The sequence below is a fragment of the Eptatretus burgeri genome, chromosome 1 (genome assembly GCF_056783735.1).
Source record: "Eptatretus burgeri isolate ZD-2024b chromosome 1, Ebu_testis_v1, whole genome shotgun sequence".
In the NCBI taxonomy this organism is placed as follows: Eukaryota; Metazoa; Chordata; class Myxini; order Myxiniformes; family Myxinidae; genus Eptatretus; species Eptatretus burgeri.
In genome coordinates, this window is record NC_140961.1 from 31,247,431 (window position 1) to 31,269,126 (window position 21,696).

Here is a 21,696-nt window from a genome sequence, read left to right on the forward strand (position 1 = left end):
GTCGTGGAGATGCCGCTGACTTTCTGAAGATAGTGCTAAGTGGCACAAAATGTGTGACCTAAAGTTCACCAGCTCTAAACTTGAAAGAACTAGAGAGTGACACAAAAACAAATGACGAGGCCAACCAGAAGCAGGAGAAAGAAAGTTTAAACACCAATCACTCAGAGCCCGTTCAACAAGTATTTCCAGTGAATAATGTATCTTCTGCTTGGAAACTCAGGGATAACTGCATAATTGTTCAACGCTGATGTTAGATGCGAGTTTGTGAGAAATGGCTGTCAAATTACATGACACTGAACTATTATCACAGATTATAGGCAGTGATTTAGTAGCCATTGAGGCAAAATATCATAACAGATGTTTGACAGCCTACAAAAATCGCAACAGAAGTATGGCGCGAAAGTTGCAGACCGAGTCAGCACATGGTCACAAAGACATGCTGGAATCTCGAGTATTTGCAGAACTAGTTTTCGATATAGAAAGCTATTTTGAAGATGAAATATACATATTCAAGCTTTCTGAGATGCATATGCTGTACGAAGAGCAACTTGGCATCCTGGGGTTGAACAAGACTATCAACAAGTCCAGGCTGAAGAAGAAACTCCTTGCTCACTTCTCGACAGATTGTCAGGAGCAGTTGTATGGAAGGAACACATTCCTCTTTTTCAATGAGGGGATGTGGCAAATGCTGAAGGAAGTCATGGAAACACATGACTTTCAACAAGAAGCCCTTTCGATGCCCGTGTCTAAATTTGTCCGAAAAGAGATTTCTGATGGCGAGTGTTTTAAATTTTCTGGAACAAAGCCCTCTGGTTGTCACGAGTGCTCGGTACCAAATAGCCTCTAATCTTTGGTATCTATGCTACTATGCAGACAAAACATCAAGGATTGGACCATAGCAAACTCTCAAGCGTGCTTGACCATTTGCCAAACGATTCTGTTCAACCAGTGTGGAAGCCAGTGTGGATGACACTCCCAGAAGCCACAAAATCTGTAGGGAACTGATCAAATGTGGATGCAAGACTGAACTCCGGTGGACATGGAAGTGTGTCTGCAAGAACAACCGAATGGAGTGTACAGCCCTATATCAGTGTCGTGGAAACTGTGAACGATAAACTTGTGATTGTCACCTGACATTTAATTGCAAATTCTTCTGATGTGCAACAACTGTGTGTAGAATTACAGCATTAGGCAGTAACGTAAGGGATGTAAACTAAGCTCTCATAGATCGAAGTTCATGATCTATAACACAACCTGATTTGGTCAAAATTGTATTTCAGATTTGACCCTCAAGATTGGATACTATCAATTAATCCTCACCAATGCAACTATTTATTGATGTACAAATCATATCACAATGTACAACTACTGTACATAAATCACAGGAAGAAAATTAATGGACATGTATACTTTGATGTTCATTTTGGCCGCCACACTGAATTGTCACTTGTTGCATTATGGAAACTTAATTGAAAGAGTGCTATGTCAGTGGGTTTGTCATTCTCCCAAACATATATTTTGCAACTTTGTGTGATATTTCAGCTCAAATACAAGCCAGAATAGACACATTTGTGTTTTAGGCTGTCATCTTGGACGCCATCTTGGATTTCTGGGAAACTAAGTCACTCAGTCCAGGCACCCCTTGATCAAATGTTTGTGCATGACCCGCACGTCATTTGTGCCAAGTCTCATGCTTTAATCCGGCAGGTCACGATTTTAATGCTCACTGACCTGACTACTAGTAGTAAATATATCTTTGAGCTGCAGGATCAGAGACACATAATGACAATAAAACATACAATGAAATTGCAATTTATATTGCTCAAGGAGGTAATACCTGCGATGGAATTCCCGACGGTATTTTTTCATCGACTCTCTTGAAGTTGGGAATACGGATTGGGGCATTCTGCCAGCCCACTGCATGCTGGGATGCCAGCGTGGTACGCAGAGTGGCACGATACCCCGATCACCAGAGCACCTCTGTGAGGAGCAACCAAATGGAGCAATAAGGGAAAAGAGATTTCCATGTGAAGTTGTAACTAATAAGTATAAGATTATTAGAACCATGTGAAAAAAATTAAAAATAACTGAAACAGTACTTATTGGATTCAGCTGTTTGACTCACAATAGTTGTATAGCAAGATTGCGCTAACACAAAAGTATTAAATGCAACAATGTAAAAAAAAAAAACCATCTCATTGTTGATAAACAACCGTTCTCTTTACCATGATCTGGTTACATTACCATTAGCCGTAAACACTGAGTAATGCATCCGTACATTGGCAATACATGAACTAAAGGGCATAGATAAATATTATTTGTCTCAATGGTTGCAAAGTGGAAGGAAGAGGCAATTGTTATCTTTCTGTGTGTGAGTCACATCAGCTTGTGTCAGGGTTTCATTTGATAGATATTTTCATGTGCAGTGACTGTAATTATAATCGTACACTTATTACTTACAATGTGAAAAATAGGATACCACATAATGAAGCTCACCTGGATCAGGAGCAACAGTCACTCAAACTGCAAACAGACCCCCTTAGATTTTGTTCAATTCTTCATTTATATTCTTAGATTCTTCCCCTTTGATTTTTTTTTTAATGCTGTGAACAAACTTGGGGACATTATGGGTGATGAAGGTTGTGGTCAAGTTTCATTGAAATTATGTGTAGTTTCGGAGAAGAGAGCAAATACCTATTTTGGAGGGCTCAAACCCCCCCCCCCCCGCACCCTGATTTTTTTTAATGCCGTGAACAAACTTTGGTACATCACGGGTTATGAAGGTTGTGGTCAAGTATAGTCGAAATTGTGTGTGTAGTTTGAAGAGAGCAAATACCTATTTTTTGATGCGGTTAGGCACCTTCATTAGGCATCAGATATGAAGCTTGTGGCCAAATTTCATCAAAATCGTGTGTTTGGTTCAAGCGATAATGACTGAAGAGTTTATGGACTGACAAACTGAATGACTGACACTCACTCACCTACGCACACTGCTTGACTACATAAGCTCACCTGACCTGACAAAAGTCCAAAACAAAGTTTAACAAAATAACTTGTTGGATCGAGCCTTTTTATTCTCACAATAGTTGTACAGCAATATTGAGCTGACACAAAAGTATTCAATGCAACAATGTAAAAAAAAAAAAAAAACCTCATTGTTGATAAACAACCTCTCTTTACCATGATCTGGTTACATTACCATTAGCCGTAAACACTGAGTAATGCATCCGTGCATTGCCAATGCATGAACTGAAGGACAGAGTGAAATACTGCATTATTTGACTCATTGGTTGCCAGAGGGAAGGAAGAGGTCATTGTAATCTTTCTGTGTTTCAGTGTGTGAGTCACACATCACTCATACATGACCTGCATGTATCTATCTGAGAGTAGATTGAGATATAACTTGCTCTCATCCTCAGATATAATGATTTACCATAATCTATATACCATGGCAACACTATCAGATCCAATGTACTCTTTTGTACCCTGACAACACTACAGTTAAAAAGCCCTATTTCTTTCAATTATGAAATTAAAAAAGTTGTAAAAATTTAACCATAACAAGCGAAGAACACACAGACTCTGCAGTATCTGCAATCAAAGCAAATTCTTTCAAGATGAGCTCGTGGTCTGAGTTGTGCTGCAAGGCCTATAGGTCCGACTAACCCATCAGCACAGTTCAATAAAGTTGTTTAATTGAACCACAATTGTTTCATGCTTAATTTAACCATACATTGATTTTATACCACAAGATTCAATATTGTTTATATCCATGTTAACTTAAAACACACGACCATAAATTAATTTTATAATATTGGGATTATTCTGGATATGTTTATATGCCTGGTGTTGGCTTAATGGTTAGGGTGGTGGGCTTAGGATCCTAGGATCCTGAGTTCAAGCCCCACTCCTCCGTTGAATTAACACCAGGTGGGGTTGACTCTGCCTGTCATCCTTCCGAGGTCAGCAAAATGAGTGCCAGCATGCTGGTATCCTGTGTCGGAGTGTTGACCCAACTGGGATTGTGCCCAATAGCCAAGGAGACTGCTTAAGCAGCACCAACGCTTTGCACAGAGTGTGGTCCCGATGGATGGATGGCTATGTTTAAGACCATGATCCATAGTGGAAGGAGAATGCCAGAGCCCCAATTAGGGTTTGACTTTGTGGAGACCCGACAGCTGGTTAGGGTAGGAAATAAGAATTTGGCCAGGGTGACAACACACTACAGCAAACTATTTGTGAAAATAAATTGTGATATCTTTCATGTCCACCAGCTTGCAGATCGGACTCCTGGGGTCTGTTCAGTTACCAAGTTTCTTGAAAAGTGCTTGCCAAGTGGCTTAAGCATTCAAGCAAGTACTCCATTCAAAACCGTTGATAAGGGACGGATGGCTTGGCAAGTGCTAGCTTGTTGCTTGGTAACTGTACACACCCCTGGCATCACATCTTATCTGACAGATCTTGGAGGGAGACAGACAGCTAACTGAACTATTCCACCAGATATTAATAATTTTGTTGTAGCCGTTGTAGCTGAGTTGCCTGGTATGAATCCGAGCAGGCCGCGTCAACAGCGGTCATAATGGCCAGCTGATTCAGCTGTCCCAGGCCAGATTATGGGTCTTTCCACTCCGATACTGTGCCAATGGGACTGTCGAATCAGCCAATGAATTATACTAATTGGTGATGCACACCTCGTCTATATTCAGCAGTTGAGTGAGTCTATGACACAAGCGGCAAGGTCTGGATATGTGGTGTGATTTGTCATTGCCAATATATCCTCATCAGACTTTCCCTAATTGCAAAGATGATCACCACAGTTCAAATTCATCCTGAGACCAGAGAATTTAATGGAAATGATGGCTCGGTTGACAGGAATAAACAAAGAAGCAATCACAATCAAAAATCAGGTCAGGTCAGGTCAGGTATGGAAGCATGTGCTGGAGCAGCGCGTCACCACATCCACTTTCCACCGGTACTCCAGGGGCCTCTGTCTGGCCATCCCCCAAGCAGATGCCCGGCCCATTCCCCATCTCCTCAATAACCGTAAATAAGTCAGAGATGGAACCACCCCACCAAGCAGCACTCTCAGTACCAGAGTATAGTTCATAAATCAAATCCATCAGCTTTGGTAGCACCCCACGAAGACCGAGATTCCCCCAGAGGGCATCCCAAGTCACGGAATTGAATGCTGTGTGGGGATCAACATAGCCCCAGCTGAAACTCTCATCTGCGTTCAGTGAGGATCGAAGAGCAAGGATACTGTCAGTCGTTGACCTCTTTGGTGTAAATTCCGACTGCTCTGGGTACTGGTGCTCAAGCAGATGGTGGCGAACCCGATCAATAATTATCCGTGCAAAGACCTTGCCCGGCACTGAAAGCAGCGTCACCCCTCAGTAGTTGTTGCAGTCCTAGCGATCACCATTCCCTTTCCAGAGATGGGACAAAAAGGCCCTTCTTCTAGAGTCAGTTGGGATGGTGCATGTGCTCAAAACAGAGCACAGAACTGCATGCAACAAGATTACAGCATTTCCAGCAGCCTTGAGAAGCTCAGCATGGATGCCACAGATCCCAGAAGCTTTGGCCATCCCCTTATCCCCATATTTCCACAAACAATCTCCTCCCACGGTGAGGCTGAGTCTTTGGGACTCTCACTCTCTCACCGCAGACAGGTCGGCGGTTGTTCTGTCTTCTACCGTGTCCTCTCATGTCTCGCCCCCCTCCTACTCTATCTGCAATACCCCCCCCCCATATTTCTGCAGGGCACTCAAGGTCCACCAGCACCCGCTTCTGGTAAAACTACCAAAATCACGAATCACTGCTCACCTTCACTCTTTCATTCCTCTTTTTCCTCGCCTTTGGAATAAACTCCGACACTCTTCAATCCCATTCTTTCCTCCAGGCCTTCAAAACAGCCATTCACCACCATCTCTTATCTTCCCCCATCCAAAACCTCGATCTTTGCTACCCCCATTAATCCACTACAAACCTACCTCCTTCAAATTCCCTGCTTTCCTTCCTAAAAGTCCCTGTGGTGTCCATCTTGTACACCCCGTGTTCCCTGCCCCATCCCTCTCCGTTCTACAGATCTCTGAATGTCTCTGTTCCCCGTTGTTTTGTCCTTCCCACTCCAGCCCCTCTTGTCTCATGCCACCCTTGCTGTGCGTTGTGTGTTAGCTCTCAGATGAGCCTCAACAAGGTATACAAAAGAAACAAACAAAAAATAACGAAGGTGGTTCACAGTTGATTGGAGGGTCAGCAATAGGGATAGTAACACCCTTGACATCCAACTCAACAGCTGGTGGGCCAGTTTGGTACAGCTGCTCAAAGTAACTGGCCCAGCAGGCCTTCACTTCAAACTCCTGTGTCACGAGCTCAACACCCCCCCCCGCTCGAACTGCAGTACACCGAACAACAAGCTTGGAGGAACACAATGCACCGATTACTCTCTAAGAAGGTCGAGAATCACTTGACCACAGTTGATGCTCTGCATTTTCACAGATTCCTCACATATAGGCATCCTTGTCCACCCTCAACAAACATAGTTTTATGCCTCAACTCCCTGAACAGCTCAGTTCTGCCATCAAGCCTGGCCCTGCAACACTGGTCAATGGAATCCAGTCTCTATTGGAAGACAAAGTTCATCTTCACCTGATGGTTGGTTCCAAGACACCCTCTGGCAACATCAAGAATGGTGGTCTTGAAGGCACTCCACAACTCTTCAGGATCCCATGAAACACCCAAATCCCTTTGATGACCACTCAACCTGTTCGGAAACTCCTCAGCTACCCTTTCATCCTTGAGCTTGCCAACATCGAGCTTAGGGTAGGATCATTCTCTTGGATTTTAACCGCAGCTTCAGAGTTGCTACAACAAGCCTGTGATCGGTATTGAGGACCTGAACACTTGGGTAGAACCTGTAGTTCTGGATAAATCTCTAATGACCATCAATTATAACACGATCAATCTTCTTTGCCACACCAACAGCATTGGAGTACCAAGCCCAGTGATGTGGCAGTGGGTGCTGAAACCATGAACCATTCACCCTAAGTCCACAACATCTTGCGAAGTCAAGGATTGCTATTCTGGTTCCTTGTGTTACATGTCTACCTCGAGGCACCAGAGAGTGCACCGGTTACCCGGAGGATGTCATGTCAGAAAGGAAAAAAGGACACTAAATGTCCCCTGTGCATTGTTTTACGGGTGAAACCAGCACACAAGAGACAGTAGGATAATTTACGTCATGGCAGAAAGGAAAAAAAGGACACTAAATGTCCCTTGTGCATTGTTTTACGGGTGAAACCAGCACACAAGAGACAGTAGGATAATTTTATAAGTAATATTTATTAATCTTTACTGTTTAACTTAAAATCCAATAATACTGCTGCGGACCCGGGGTCGGGACGAGAAGACCACGAGGGAGGGAAGCTACCTCGGGTTCCCATGAGACTCTCCGGAATTGCAGGCTGTCGCACATGGAAAACTCCGTGACACAGCAGGTCGCTAATCGACCGTGAATGCCAATAACTCAACCACGTGACTTAGGGTCCTCCGTCTAATGGAAACCAGTTACCTAAAATGGTCACGTGATCCAATTACCAGGGGACACGCCCTCGGTATGCATTGTTCAAACCGGATCACCTTACCGGATCAGATGCAGCCGAGCGCAACTGCCAAGGACGTACCGGCTAGAAAACAGATCATTGGGGAATAATGTCCTGGCTGGGCTAGGATATGGACCATGCTGGACCAATGAAGGAAAAGAGGAAAAGGAGCTGGGAACATTTCTATACAAGCATTTATTTACAATCAGGAGAGGTATGTGAATGGGGTTTATTATTATGTGCAGCAGAGATAGCAAGGAATTTGTGGGGTACAACAAAAGGTAAGCAATTTCCAAAAGCAGACACAGAGCAGACTTATCCTGTTATATCTTCCACAATCTTAACTTATGTTACGACAGGCGTCATCACATACACACACGCACAAACCTGATGAAGATTAGTTAGCCAGAAGGAAGGAGAGCAGATGAGGACCAACGGCCGCTCAATACCTGGCGCAGTCAGCCGACCAACACAACCCAGTACGCTTTGGAGAATGCTCTGCTTGAGTGTTCCCACCTTAAGAGTTGGCACGTTATTTCCTGCTTAATCACTTTGCCGGGGCTTGTGGAAACGTGTGCTCCGCACTGGTCCACAAGAACGTCTGTCGCACACCAACAGGTGCAATGAGCAGAGGGCGCGTCAAACAGTTGGAGACGAGTGTGAAGCAGGCAGGCGAGAGAGAAAGAGAAAGAGAAAGAGAAAGAGAAAGAGAAAGAGAGGCTTCGCAATTCGCCATTTATAAGCCCCGGGTGAAGGGTGGGGTGATGACCCGAAGCGACGCGCCGTCACCCAAATCACGCTACCTCTTGGGTCCCGGCCCCGCCCTGCAAGGTTCCTGGGGCCGGAAGTAGTCTCATTTGCACATCCGAAGCGACACAGCCCAGAGCCTCACATCGAACTCCCGGGCCGTGTTCTGGCGACTGGACAAGGGTCGTGTCGGTCCTGCATGCCCGTTCAGGGCACCCCCGGTGATCTTTGGTTGGGGCTATTGGCGTGCTTGGCTCGTCCCCGCGTCATGCAGCCCGAGAGGCCTGGGCCATGCAGCACGCCTCTGCTTGGTGGCGAACTGTATCGATGCGGAGGTGCGACGAGGCGTGGGATGGCCTTTCCCGTGTGGGGGAGATGTTGGTGGATGAGGTGGTGAGCTTTTGGTGAACGAAGGTGGAGCAAGTGAGACGCCGTTGTAAATCGGCACGCAGATTTGAATGAAAGGCACGCCAAGCATGCACCGGGGAGCATCCTCGTCGTGGTTTTCACAGGGGGGCCGCCTGGGTGCTGTGCTTGACTTGATTTGCACCATGGTTAAAAGGAAAGGGTTGGATGGAAATCAGGATTGAAAAGAAGATAGGGATATAATTATTAGACCGAGCTATTAGACCCACGCAACGCACTTCGTCCCGTTAACCCATTATACATGAGGGGGAGGTCTGACTGCATGAAGACTAACAAAATAACTGCCTGGGAATCACTGTATGCTGGGTGCCATTGCCTTAGAGGCTTGCGATTTTGCAGAACCGCAACAATACTATTTAAAGCAACAAACTTAATGGCTTTCTTACTAAACCCAAATTAATATAAGTATAAACGTCACAGCTATCAATGCAGCTATGAATTAACTCATGACTTTTGAGGTGGCAATTTATCTCAGGTAAGCAGTTTGTAAAATAAACCCAGCAGGTTATAAATCAGTGAAGGGTTGGCTGTGAACATGTTCAAAAAATATCTTGTCCAGTAGAAGCGCACAGGTTGAACCCGCCAGGTCAGTTGCATTGCAAAAGTCCTCAGAGAGTGAAAGCATTGTAACACTCTTCAGCCACCTTGGCTTTCCATCACAATGGGCAATATGGTTGGTGTTTTGTTGGCTGAAGGGGATGCTGTATAGCTGCTGCCACTCTTCACCACCCTTGAATGTTTCTCATGTTTGTCATGTCACGTCCTGCTGCAGAAGAACCGGTGCTATCCTCGCAACCTGACTGCCCTTATCGTGTTTTTATTTTCGAAGAGTGGGAGGTTGCAATTTGGAGGATGGCGTAACAATCCTACCCGGTGTCATTGGAGTGAAGTGAAGGCTGCGGCATACTGAGCGGCAGTAGTGTGAAGGCTGCTGCACATTGATCAATAGCACATCTTTCTCTACCTGGTTCTGCGGCGAGCGGTTCTGCGACAAGCTGTTCTGCGGTGAGCTCCCCTTCCTGCTTGTTTTCCTGCCAGCCTGGACAAGGTGCTCTTGGGCTTTCGATGATCCTGCAGGGAAGATGATCACCATTGCAGACAGAACACCTCGGCTGCACCGAAGATCAGGAGCCACATGGTATGATTGTGTTCAGTGCTGGGCTAATTAAACGTCTATATCCGGCCGAGGTCCAATTCCTGCCCAACCACATTCTTCATGCTGTCCAGGAGTGTGGAGTTTTGCATCATGCACTCATGCAGACATGAGGTGGTGAACGAGGGCAAGGATGCCGGGTAGAAGCCGTATCGAGCATCCAGTATTGACTATCATTGGGAACTACACTCGACGCGATTCTTCTGGGGCGTTTCGGTACAAGGACCTTTTTAATATAACAATTGCAAGACCGAATGGTCATTATCACCACTTAGCAGTGATTGTCAAAATTTGAACTATGATGTTATGTGAATTGCAAAATTATTCGAAAATTGTTTTTTCTTGATGTTATTTTTATTCTGCTTTGGTGTTCTATTTATTGGCATTCAATTTTTTTATTGTATTATTATATTTTATTTGTTAAAATTATCAATTGTAAAACTTACCGCAATTCGGCCTTTGGCTACGATGGAAGTCGAACAGAAATAAACCTTTCATTCATTCATTCAACACCGGAGCATGGAGAAGAACCTGAGTCCACATGTCATGTCCACAGGAGAGAGGTTGAATTTAGAAGCTCGACATTGTGAAGGACAATGTGTACTGGAAGCAGGTGAGGAGAGGGTGAAGGAACAAGCAGGCTGTCGTCTCGATGCAGCCAGCGAGGAGATGCCTACTTTGAAGTAATCTCTGAGACAATAGCAGGGCAGTATATTCGATGAGTACACTGACCAGTCGATTAGAGTGACCAACGTACAGTCAGGTGAAGTTGGTTCTTTGTAGTCAGAGAATAGTGTCGCTGAACCGTTCCAGGTTCGCATGCAGTGTATTCCCGATTCCTCCTTAACTGTTTTTTATCGGTTTTAAAATGAATTTCCTGAGACGAGAAGAGTATCTTGCCTGGGGCACTGATCAACCACCAACTCGAGCGTAGCATAGAATGTCTCCTTCTCAGTGAGATCACTCGACTTGGTCAAAGCATATCCAGAGACCACGCAAAATGATACCTGGAGAGTGACGAATCCTCAGGCTCATAAAAAGCTCATTGATCAGTGTTACCTCAATTACCAGAGGAGTCAGCATGTTGGGCACAGCTACAGAAACTCCCTGAGAATGGTAACCATCACAGCGACCAGACCAGTAGTAGGTGTAACCACCCACCATGATCTCACCACTATCCAGTCTCTGAACCTCAAAAAGTGCTGCAATACTGAGCTCAGATAACAGCAGAGACAGGTGATCATGCTTTCTGAGAGTGAGGGCATGCCAGGCACCCACCTGAAGGGACTGCCTTAAGTTAACCTGAAGAGACCGCCATTTGGTTTGGTGGACGACACCTCAACACCACCCTGAAACACACCGTTTCAATCCGAACCAATAGGGTTGCTCCATGGTTTCCTTCCCATCATCAAATAAAAGGGATCCCAAAGGCTTTGCCCAAGTCCCGTCAACCAGTGACAGATAATAACACCCTTTAACCCCTCCCGATACATGCCGGAGATTCTTAAATATCTAAGCCTTATCAAGCCAATCATGCACTCCATGATCAAGAGACTGAGTGAATCATTGGACAGAAAATACCGTGTGATGTCTGGCAGGACACCGCAACAAGATGGAATGGCAGGTCCCAGCTGCTCTGGTGGGGAACGGGACACCGCATCCCACACTTCAGGCTCGGAAGGAGAGGAGAGGGTGTGGCTCTGGATAGATGGGGCATGGCTCAGGCATGGCAGCATGAAATCCGGGCATCTCCTCAGCTTCCGCCAAGCACAACTGCCTTTATAGCCACCGCCCGTACATCATCCATGACGTGCCGTGCCCTCCCCTCTCACTCACCATTGGTCCAAAGGCCCATTTTATCGATGCAGGACCGCCCCTCCACATCCTCTCCCCCCCCGCCCCCCCACAACCCAGTCTTCTTGCAAAGGCGCGAGTCTTGTTGCACAGGCATGGTGATATTGTTACGAATCTGGAAACCATTTGCATTCACACATACAGTTGACCCAAAGTTTAGTTATTTCATGAAGTATATGTGGATAGTTAGAATCCCTCCCCTATGTCTAATGGGAATTTCATGTGTAACCTGCAAGTTTCTTTCCAGTTAGTTTTCTACATCAATCCCGTCCACTCCTTCAGTTCCATTACGCACGTGTTCAAGGCCACGAACGTAGACTGAGTTTCCATTGCTTCAGGGCCGACTCCGCCCCAGCAAGATGGAATGTTCCTCTCGTCCAATCGGGGGTGAGATCGCGTCAGATCCAAATCCGCCCCATCAAAGAAGAATGTCTCCCCTGCCGACACTGGGGAAGGCAAAAGAGCCTCTCTCAGGGGAGGAGCACCGAGACGCCGACACGCCCCTCCTCCAATCGCGGCTTGCCACCATGACACCCGAAAACGCCCTGTCCAATCCAGAGGCGAGTTACCCGAGAGCGGATCCCTCCACCCCGCACGGGGGAGGGATAAGAAGAATCGTGAGTCGTTCAGACTGGTCTTTGAGAGTGGGGTTCCTTGGAGGTCGTTCCTTGCTTCTGGTCTGCTGGGCTCTCCTGGTCATCGGTCATCGTTCGTGGCTGGCCGGGTCGTTCGTAGGATCCTGGCTGCGCTCGTTGGATTCTGGTTTGTGGGTTCGAGTCCCACTGTGGTGGGTTGTGTTGGAGCGCTCGAGCTGGGGATCCCCTTTCCCTTCCACGGACTCCGAGCTCCACAAGTGTGAGTCGGTAAAACCGCACGAGGCGGTCAGGTTACCGACCAGACTCTGACCCCCAGCTTGCTGAACCTCCGCGGCTGGAGGGTCTGAATAAAGGCCAGTTGGCGCCATTTCTTTTTGGGTGTGTGTGTCCGTATGTGGCCAGTCTTGTAAGTAAAACTGTTAAGTGATTGCCATTGTACATTTGCCTGCATTTATATTTGTGATTAAGTCTGCTCTGTGTTTCCCTCCTTATTGCCTATTGTAAATAAATAACTGTTAAATGTTCCAGTTCGTTGTCTGTGTTTTCTTTCATTGACCCAGTATGGTTCAGGCTTGAGAATTAGGGAGGCCGATTGTGCCGTGAATTGTTATTTGGGCCGGTGCGTCTTTGGTAATTCCTGCTTGGTTACGCCGGATCCGAGTCGGTAACAGCGACTTGGTTCGGACAAAGCCGGCCGAGGGTGTGCTTCCCCAGAAGCTAGACCGCGCGGCTAATTAGGTAAATTGGAATCAGACAAAAAGACCCTAACCGCGCGGTCGAAATATTGGCGTCCACGGTCCATTAAGCGACCCGTCGACTTCGGAGTTATCCAGAGTAACGACCTTCAACTCCGGGTGTTCAGTGGGAGACGGCCCAACTGCTCCATCTGGCGGTCGTCCTCGCCACCAAACCCGGCACTACAACAATATTTCCCGCCCAACTTGTACCTACGGCCTGGAGGACTCTTAAAAGAGACATAAGAGATAGATTACAAAGGGTAGAACATAAGACAAAGGCTCACATGGATGGTGGTTTTTAGACACACACATTAGGAAGGGTGGACATCACCTATGTATTACACATAACTATGCATATCTAATACCACAATGAATTACTTTATGCTCACTCTGAGACATTCACTAAGGAGCGAATTAAATTATATGAAGCAATGTTAATATAACCCCTGGAAGTCATTTCCACAACATGTTTTTTTAATTCGGATCACACCTTGTATAAAACCTTTCATTTGTATAAAGTTGGTCATTTGGTTTGGTGTCTGCAAAAATATGATAGTAATACTTTGTCATCAGAGTGAAAATAAAAAACATACAAAGGAAAAGTTGAAGTTGAGCAAGCCTCATGACAGACACATGAAGATTTGTTCATTACAAAGCAAACATAACTTTCATAAGGCATCAAGTATAGTCAGAGGATGACATGTTTCAGCTTGACTTTCGTTAAATAATTATGAGATCACGTACTAACTTACAAAGCAAGGACAGTACAAACTGACGTCTTTCTTATTTAAGCCATTCACCGAGTCATTGATTTCATGGAAATTTTGTAATTACATTTTATTTTTAGATCCTCGTGGAGGATCTCCAAGTCTTACTCACGTTGTTGTTCTTGTGGACTTTTTTGTTTCACAACCTACAGTTTTCATCGAAAGTTCCTGAAACTTGGCGTATATATGTAAAAATACCCTGTGCAGACAGTAACCCTCTCCGATTTTAAAAATTCCTCCAAGAAAAAAAAAGTTATGACGTCAAAATATCTCCGCTAATGGAAATCGCCAAAAAAATTATCTCCAAAACTAGGCAAGCTTTTTGAATTCTGTTTGCGGGAATCGAACAGGGCATTAGCAGAGATGAATTACCGCACATATGATACATCACTATGACGTCATATCAATTTTTATGACGTCATTCCTATTTTTTGACATTTTTTTGTTTCACAACCGAGTTTTCATCGGATCTTCGTGAAACTTGCCATGTATATGCAAAAAGCCCACGCGCAGGCAGTAACCATCTCCGATTTTGGAAATTCTTCCTGGAAAAAAAGTTGACGTCATAATAATCGCCGCTAATGGAAATCGCCTCTATACCATTATCTCCGAAACTCGGCAAGCTGTTTGAATTTTGTTTGCGGGAATCAAGCCGGGAATTAGCACAGATAATTTATCGCAAACCTGATACATCACAATGACGTCATATTTGTTTTTATGACGTCATCATTAAGAGGACGAGGATCTTAGCTCATTCGAGCTTGTTTGTATACAGTGGAGGCTCGTGGAAGAGCCAGCACTAACTAGTGCACTGAATGGATCAGGACACAACAGGACCAAAATAACAGTTGAGAGAGGGGGGAAACACCAACAGCAGAGTTGAAGGCCAAGGTAGAGGGAGACTTGGACAAACAATGGGTGTGAGGAGGAATGAAGGGCAGGAGAGGATGCATGGGGGTGGACAAGATGGATACAGAAAGAAACGTTCAGGAGGAAAAACTGGAAATTTGGAAGGAGGAGGGCTAACGAGGGTAGAAAAGATCATGGTTTTGGATTGGGGATGATCTGAGATTGTGGTGAAAACCTGTCTTGAAGACCTGGAGGGAAGAATGAGATTGAAGAGAATGTGGAAGTTTGTTCCACAGGTGGGAAAAAAGAGTAACAAATGAGTGAAGGTGGGCAGTAATCTTCTATACCTGTTACATGCAAAGAAATAAACGACTGTATGTAAGTAACATGCCCAGATTGAAGATCTTCACTCACCTCCATTCCCTTGTTCTGCTTTGTTTTTACATCTATGGAATTTCCTACAGCTGTGTCTGTCCAAACCTGTCCTTCCACTAGTTCTTCAAAGTGGTGGCTCACTTCAATGTCATGTCACCACACATACCCCGACCCTTTTCTACTTTTGGTAACCTTGTTCACAGGTTACATTCACAAGTTATGTTCCTTGATCTTCATGCAATGTCCGAAATATTCCTATAGCATCCGTCTCCCAACTCAAATGGCTACAATCTGTCCCCCAATTCTTCCCAGCCGTTACCAAGCACTCGGTCAATTTCTTTTTTTCATTAATCTAAGGCTCCGAGTGACACTTGTTCATAAATCACATGGAGGACACAGACATTGGAATTCATCAATGTACGTTAACATTAATTATAAGATCGTTTGCAGACAATGGACAAACCCATTGTATTTGGGATTTGATCCTGGATTCCCCACTTCATAAGGCAAAGGTTCAGATGGGAACACAAACACCAACTCAAGTTTCTGTCGAAAAAAGAAAACGAAGCAAGAATCGTAATAACAAATTCCATCAGGTCGTTTTAGTGAAAAACATTTCGAACAATCGATGTATCTTCCCTTCCCAAAACTTGAAATAAAGATGTATACAGTGAATTTAGATGAACTACAAACATCCGTTCCCTCTGGGAGCGGCCTGCAAAGGACGGTGGAGCAACTTAGTTTTGGACCTATGGCCAGCAATACCCTGTCCATCCAGCAGGAGTTAATAAACCATCATTACAGGTGAAAATCACAAGTCGTCTCCCCACACTCTTGTGGGGGTAGTGAGATTACACCCCATTACCTAACCATATGTACCCCAAGCACTTTTGCACAATTTGGTGGAGAAATGCTGTTTGTATTTTAATATGATTATTCATTGTATTCAGTTATGGGGATGTTGGCAGAACAGCCTTTTTTATATAATGCACATTAAGTGCACTACCTAGTACAGACTCGCATCACCTGTATACAAGAACAGACAGAGGAGGCAATATCCTCCCATGGGGTTATTAGTGAGCCAGATGGTTGTTTTTTAAAAAAATCAGCAATCCAATTTTCCACATGGTAATTGCACTGAGACAAGCGATGTTTGCAGAAACTTGATTTGGATCCATACCTAAGTGAACTGTTGCACAACCAAATCGCAATTCCGATCAACAATCCGATTTCCACAAGGAAACTAAGTTTCCAGAAACTTAAGCTCGCTCCACGACGAACAAATTCATTACGCAACCAAAATTGCTCTCACATTTGCACAACAAAATTGTGTGCAACTACTTTATCCACAATGTATCATGAAGAATTGGTCTTTCTCGTGAAGGCCGGTGTCGATTTGCGTCGGTGGACTAATTTGCTCCGGCGAAGGGTTAACGCCTGAAAGGTCAGCTTCTCCTTCCTTCCTTTCGCCAGTGAGCAGATCTCAATCAACGTACTGTTGGTTTCATCCATTTCTTTATCCACATCTGAGCAGGTATTTAAGGCTTCAAATCATAATCGATAGGATTTGTTAATGCCCACATTGCAGATGGGGCATCCTGCTTAACCCCCCCAAAAGATGAGGTTCCTTCAGCTGGCAATGTACTCGTTGACAGATTTTTAGTCGGATCTGATTCCACTACGAATATTCCTGTTGCATCGAAAACGAAAGAAAGAATGTCCGAATGCTGAATACAGCATAATGTGTCTGAAACCAAATGTAAACTCAAATGAGCGTTTGTCTGCAGCCGGAAGCCGGGTTCAGCGCATGGAGTTGTGGAACTGCTGCAATGTTTGTGATATAGTTTACAGCATGAGATAATAAAAACAATGTCCATCTTGCATCGCATAATCACGAAAAATATATATTACACGAGCGTTTCGAAAACCCAGCGGAGCAGTCATGAAACCAAGGGCTTGGTCATTGCAACTAGGGACTGCAAAACAAGTTGCACCAGCTTCAACAGAGCCAAGTTTGGTGTGTCATCCCCAGACTTAGCGTGGAGTACATTCCAAGTACAGCTGTGCATGATGCAATCTGCGGCTCTCATCACACTTGTCCCTGAGAGAATTTGTGCCAACGTTTCTCCTCAGTGGGTTGCTTAATCCAAATTAATTATACAATCAATAAGTGAGTTCAAGTACACAGTGTTCACTAACCTGACTTAGGATTTCAATTTCCTCTTCAATGCAGCAACAGCAGCACTTGTTTCTTCCCCTCAGGCCCAGTTGAAAATGAAAGTATATGTTACTTCAAAGCAATTGATGGTCGTTCCCTGTGTTCCCTGTCATGGCTAGGTTAGAATGATTGTATAATACATTACAAATGCTGATTTTCGAACCTATATGCCATACGTACATGTACATTATTGCTCATATCTCAGAAACTGTTGGAGTGCCCATCACAAAATTTATGTGGAAGCTTCTTGACATCATAAGGTACCTCTGGGATGAATTTGAGGAAATTTGAAGGATACATTTTTTTGGGGATTCACGATTGAAGTTTATATTTTGTGATAACTTTTTTGTGGTTGAAGGTAGAAAAATGTTGCCCAGACAAATTCTAAGGGCATGAAAATACCTTTAAAATGACACCAAAACCAGCTCTCTAGGTGTTATACTTTTAGAGATATGGACATTTGAATTCGCGACGTCGTGCTAATTAGTCCAAAGTTCGTTAGTCTGTATCTCACTAATTAAGAGGCTGTTAGCAAAAATATGAGTTCTTGCCGTTTTTCATGGGTCCCAATTGGTTCCCAAAGTTTTACAAAAATCTGAGAGATGACGGCAGATTCTTTGACGATTTGACATTACATGGAATGACCTGCATATCCACCACCCTTTGGTTCCAGGAAGACAAGTCAATGCACATTCACCAAGCTTTGGTTCCAGGAAGACCATTCTATGCATAGCCACCACCCTTTGGTTCCAGGAAGACCATTCAATGCATATCTACCATCCTTTGGTTCCAGAAAGACCAGTCAATGCATATCCACAACCCTTTGGTTCCAGGAAGAACATTCAATGCATAGCCACCACCTTTTGGTTCCAGGAAGACCATTCAATGCACATCCACAACCCTTTGGTTCCAGGAAGACCATTCAATGCACATCCACAACCCTTTGGTTCCAGGAAGAACATTCAATGCACATCCACAACCCTTTGGTTCCAGGAAGAACATTCAATGCACATCCACAACCCTTTGGTTCCAGGAAGACCATTCAATGCACATCCACAACCCTTTGGTTCCAGGAAGACCATTCAATGCACATCTACAACCCTTTGGTTCCAGGAAGACCATTCTATGCACAGCCACCACCCTTTGGTTCCAGGAAGACCATTCAATGCATATCTACCATCATTTGGTTCCAGGAAGACCATTCAATGCATATCCACAACCCTTTGGTTCCAGGAAGACCATTCAATGCATATACACCACCCTTTGGTTCCAGGAAGACCATTCAATGCATATCCACCACCCTTTGGTTCCAGGAAGACCAATCAATGCATATCCACCACCCTTTGGTTCCAGGAAGACCATTCAATGCATATCTACCACCCTTTGGTTCCAGGAAGACCATTCAATGCATATCCCACCACCCTTTGGTTCCAGGAAGACCATTCAATGCATATCCACCACCCTTTGGTTCCAGGAAGACCATTCAATGCATATCCACAACCCTTTGGTTCCAGGAAGACCATTCAATGCATATCCAACACCCTTTGGTTCCAGGAAGACCATTCAATGCATATCCAACACCCTTTGGTTCGAGGAAGACCATTCAATGCATATCCACCACCCTTTGGTTCCAGAAAGACCATTCAAATGCATATCCACCACCCTTTGGTTCCAGAAAGACCATTCAATGCATATCCACCACCTTTTGGTTCCAGGAAGACCATTCAATGCATAGCCACCACACATTGGTTCCAGGAAGACCATTCAATGCATATCCAACACCCTTTGGTTCGAGGAAGACCATTCAATGCATATCCACCACCCTTTGGTTCCAGAAAGACCATTCAATGCATATCCACCACCCTTTGGTTCCAGGAAGACCATTCAATGCATATCCACAACCCTTTCGTTCCAGAAAGACCATTCAATGCATATTCACAACCCTTTGGTTCCAGAAAGACCATTCAATGCATATCCACCACCCTTTGGTTCCAGAAAGACCATTCAATGCATATCCACCACCCTTTGGTTCCAGGAAGACCATTCAATGCATATCCACCACCCTTTGGTTCCAGAAAGACCATTCAATGCATATCCACCACCCTTTGGTTCCAGAAAGACCATTCAATGCATATCCACCACCCTTTGGTTCCAGGAAGACCATTCAATGCATATCCACCACCCTTTGGTTCCAGGAAGACCATTCAATGCATATCCACCACCCTTTGGTTCCAGAAAGACCATTCAATGCATATCCACCACCCTTTGGTTCCAGGAAGACCATTCAATGCACATCCACCACCCTTTGGTTCCAGAAAGACCATTCAATGCATATCCACCACCCTTTGGTTCCAGGAAGACCATTCAATGCATATCCACCACCCTTTGGTTCCAGGAAGACCATTCAATGCATATCCACCACCCTTTGGTTCCAGAAAGACCATTCAATGCATATCCACCACCCTTTGGTTCCAGAAAGACCATTCAATGCATATCCACCACCCTTTGGTTCCAGGAAGACCATTCAATGCATATCCACCACCCTTTGGTTCCAGGAAGACCATTCAATGCATATCCACCACCCTTTGGTTCCAGAAAGACCATTCAATGCATATCCACCACCCTTTGGTTCCAGGAAGACCATTCAATGCATATCCACCACCCTTTGGTTCCAGAAAGACCATTCAATGCATATCCACCACCCTTTGGTTCCAGAAAGACCATTCAATGCATATCCACCACCCTTTGGTTCCAGAAAGACCATTCAATGCATATCCACCACCCTTTGGTTCCAGGAAGACCATTCAATGCATATCCACCACCCTTTGGTTCCAGGAAGACCATTCAATGCATATCCACCACCCTTTGGTTCCAGAAAGACCATTCAATGCATATCCACCACCCTTTGGTTCCAGGAAGACCATTCAATGCACATCCACCACCCTTTGGTTCCAGAAAGACCATTCAATGCATATCCACCACCCTTTGGTTCCAGGAAGACCATTCAATGCATATCCACCACCCTTTGGTTCCAGAAAGACCATTCAATGCATATCCACCACCCTTTGGTTCCAGAAAGACCATTCAATGCATATCCACCACCCTTTGGTTCCAGGAAGACCATTCAATGCATATCCACCACCCTTTGGTTCCAGGAAGACCATTCAATGCATATCCACCACCCTTTGGTTCCAGGAAGACCATTCAATGCATATCCACCACCCTTTGGTTCCAGGAAGACCATTCAATGCATATCCACCACCCTTTGGTTCCAGGAAGACCATTCAATGCATATCCACCACCCTTTGGTTCCAGGAAGACCATTCAATGCATATCCACCACCCTTTGGTTCCAGGAAGACCATTCAATGCATATCCACCACCCTTTGGTTCCAGGAAGACCATTCAATGCATATCCACCACCCTTTGGTTCCAGAAAGACCATTCAATGCATATCCACCACCCTTTGGTTCCAGGAAGACCATTCAATGCACATCCACCACCCTTTGGTTCCAGAAAGACCATTCAATGCATATCCACCACCCTTTGGTTCCAGGAAGACCATTCAATGCATAGCCACCACCCTTTGGTTCCAGAAAGACCATTCAATGCATATCCACCACCCTTTGGTTCCAGGAAGACCATTCAATGCATATCCACAACCCTTTCGTTCCAGAAAGACCATTCAATGCATATTCACAACCCTTTGGTTCCAGAAAGACCATTCAATGCATATCCACCACCCTTTGGTTCCAGAAAGACCATTCAATGCATATCCACCACCCTTTGGTTCCAGGAAGACCATTCAATGCATATCCACCACCCTTTGGTTCCAGAAAGACCATTCAATGCATATCCACCACCCTTTGGTTCCAGAAAGACCATTCAATGCATATCCACCACCCTTTGGTTCCAGAAAGACCATTCAATGCATATCCACCACCCTTTGGTTCCAGGAAGACCATTCAATGCATATCCACCACCCTTTGGTTCCAGGAAGACCATTCAATGCATATCCACCACCCTTTGGTTCCAGGAAGACCATTCAATGCATATCCACCACCCTTTGGTTCCAGAAAGACCATTCAATGCATATCCACCACCCTTTGGTTCCAGAAAGACCATTCAATGCATATCCACCACCCTTTGGTTCCAGGAAGACCATTCAATGCATATCCACCACCCTTTGGTTCCAGGAAGACCATTCAATGCATATCCACCACCCTTTGGTTCCAGGAAGACCATTCAATGCATATCCACCACCCTTTGGTTCCAGGAAGACCATTCAATGCATATCCACCACCCTTTGGTTCCAGAAAGACCATTCAATGCATATCCACCACCCTTTGGTTCCAGGAAGACCATTCAATGCAT

At 44.9% G+C, this 21,696-nt stretch overlaps 1 protein-coding gene across 1 annotated transcript in view; it reads right to left on the reverse strand.

The window, feature by feature from the left end:
- LOC147034167 (cytosolic purine 5'-nucleotidase-like) overlaps positions 1-18,600 on the reverse strand; it is a 173,021-nt gene extending 154,421 nt beyond the window's left edge. The window contains exons 1-2 of the mRNA XM_085877739.1: positions 17,305-18,600; positions 1,838-1,980 (exon numbers count right to left, since the gene is read on the reverse strand). Of these exons, the coding sequence (XP_085733865.1) occupies positions 1,838-1,923 (86 nt within the window). The 5' untranslated portion in view covers positions 1,924-1,980; positions 17,305-18,600. The remainder of the gene's footprint in view (positions 1-1,837; positions 1,981-17,304) is intronic.
- Between the last annotated feature and the right edge of the window lie 3,096 nt (positions 18,601-21,696).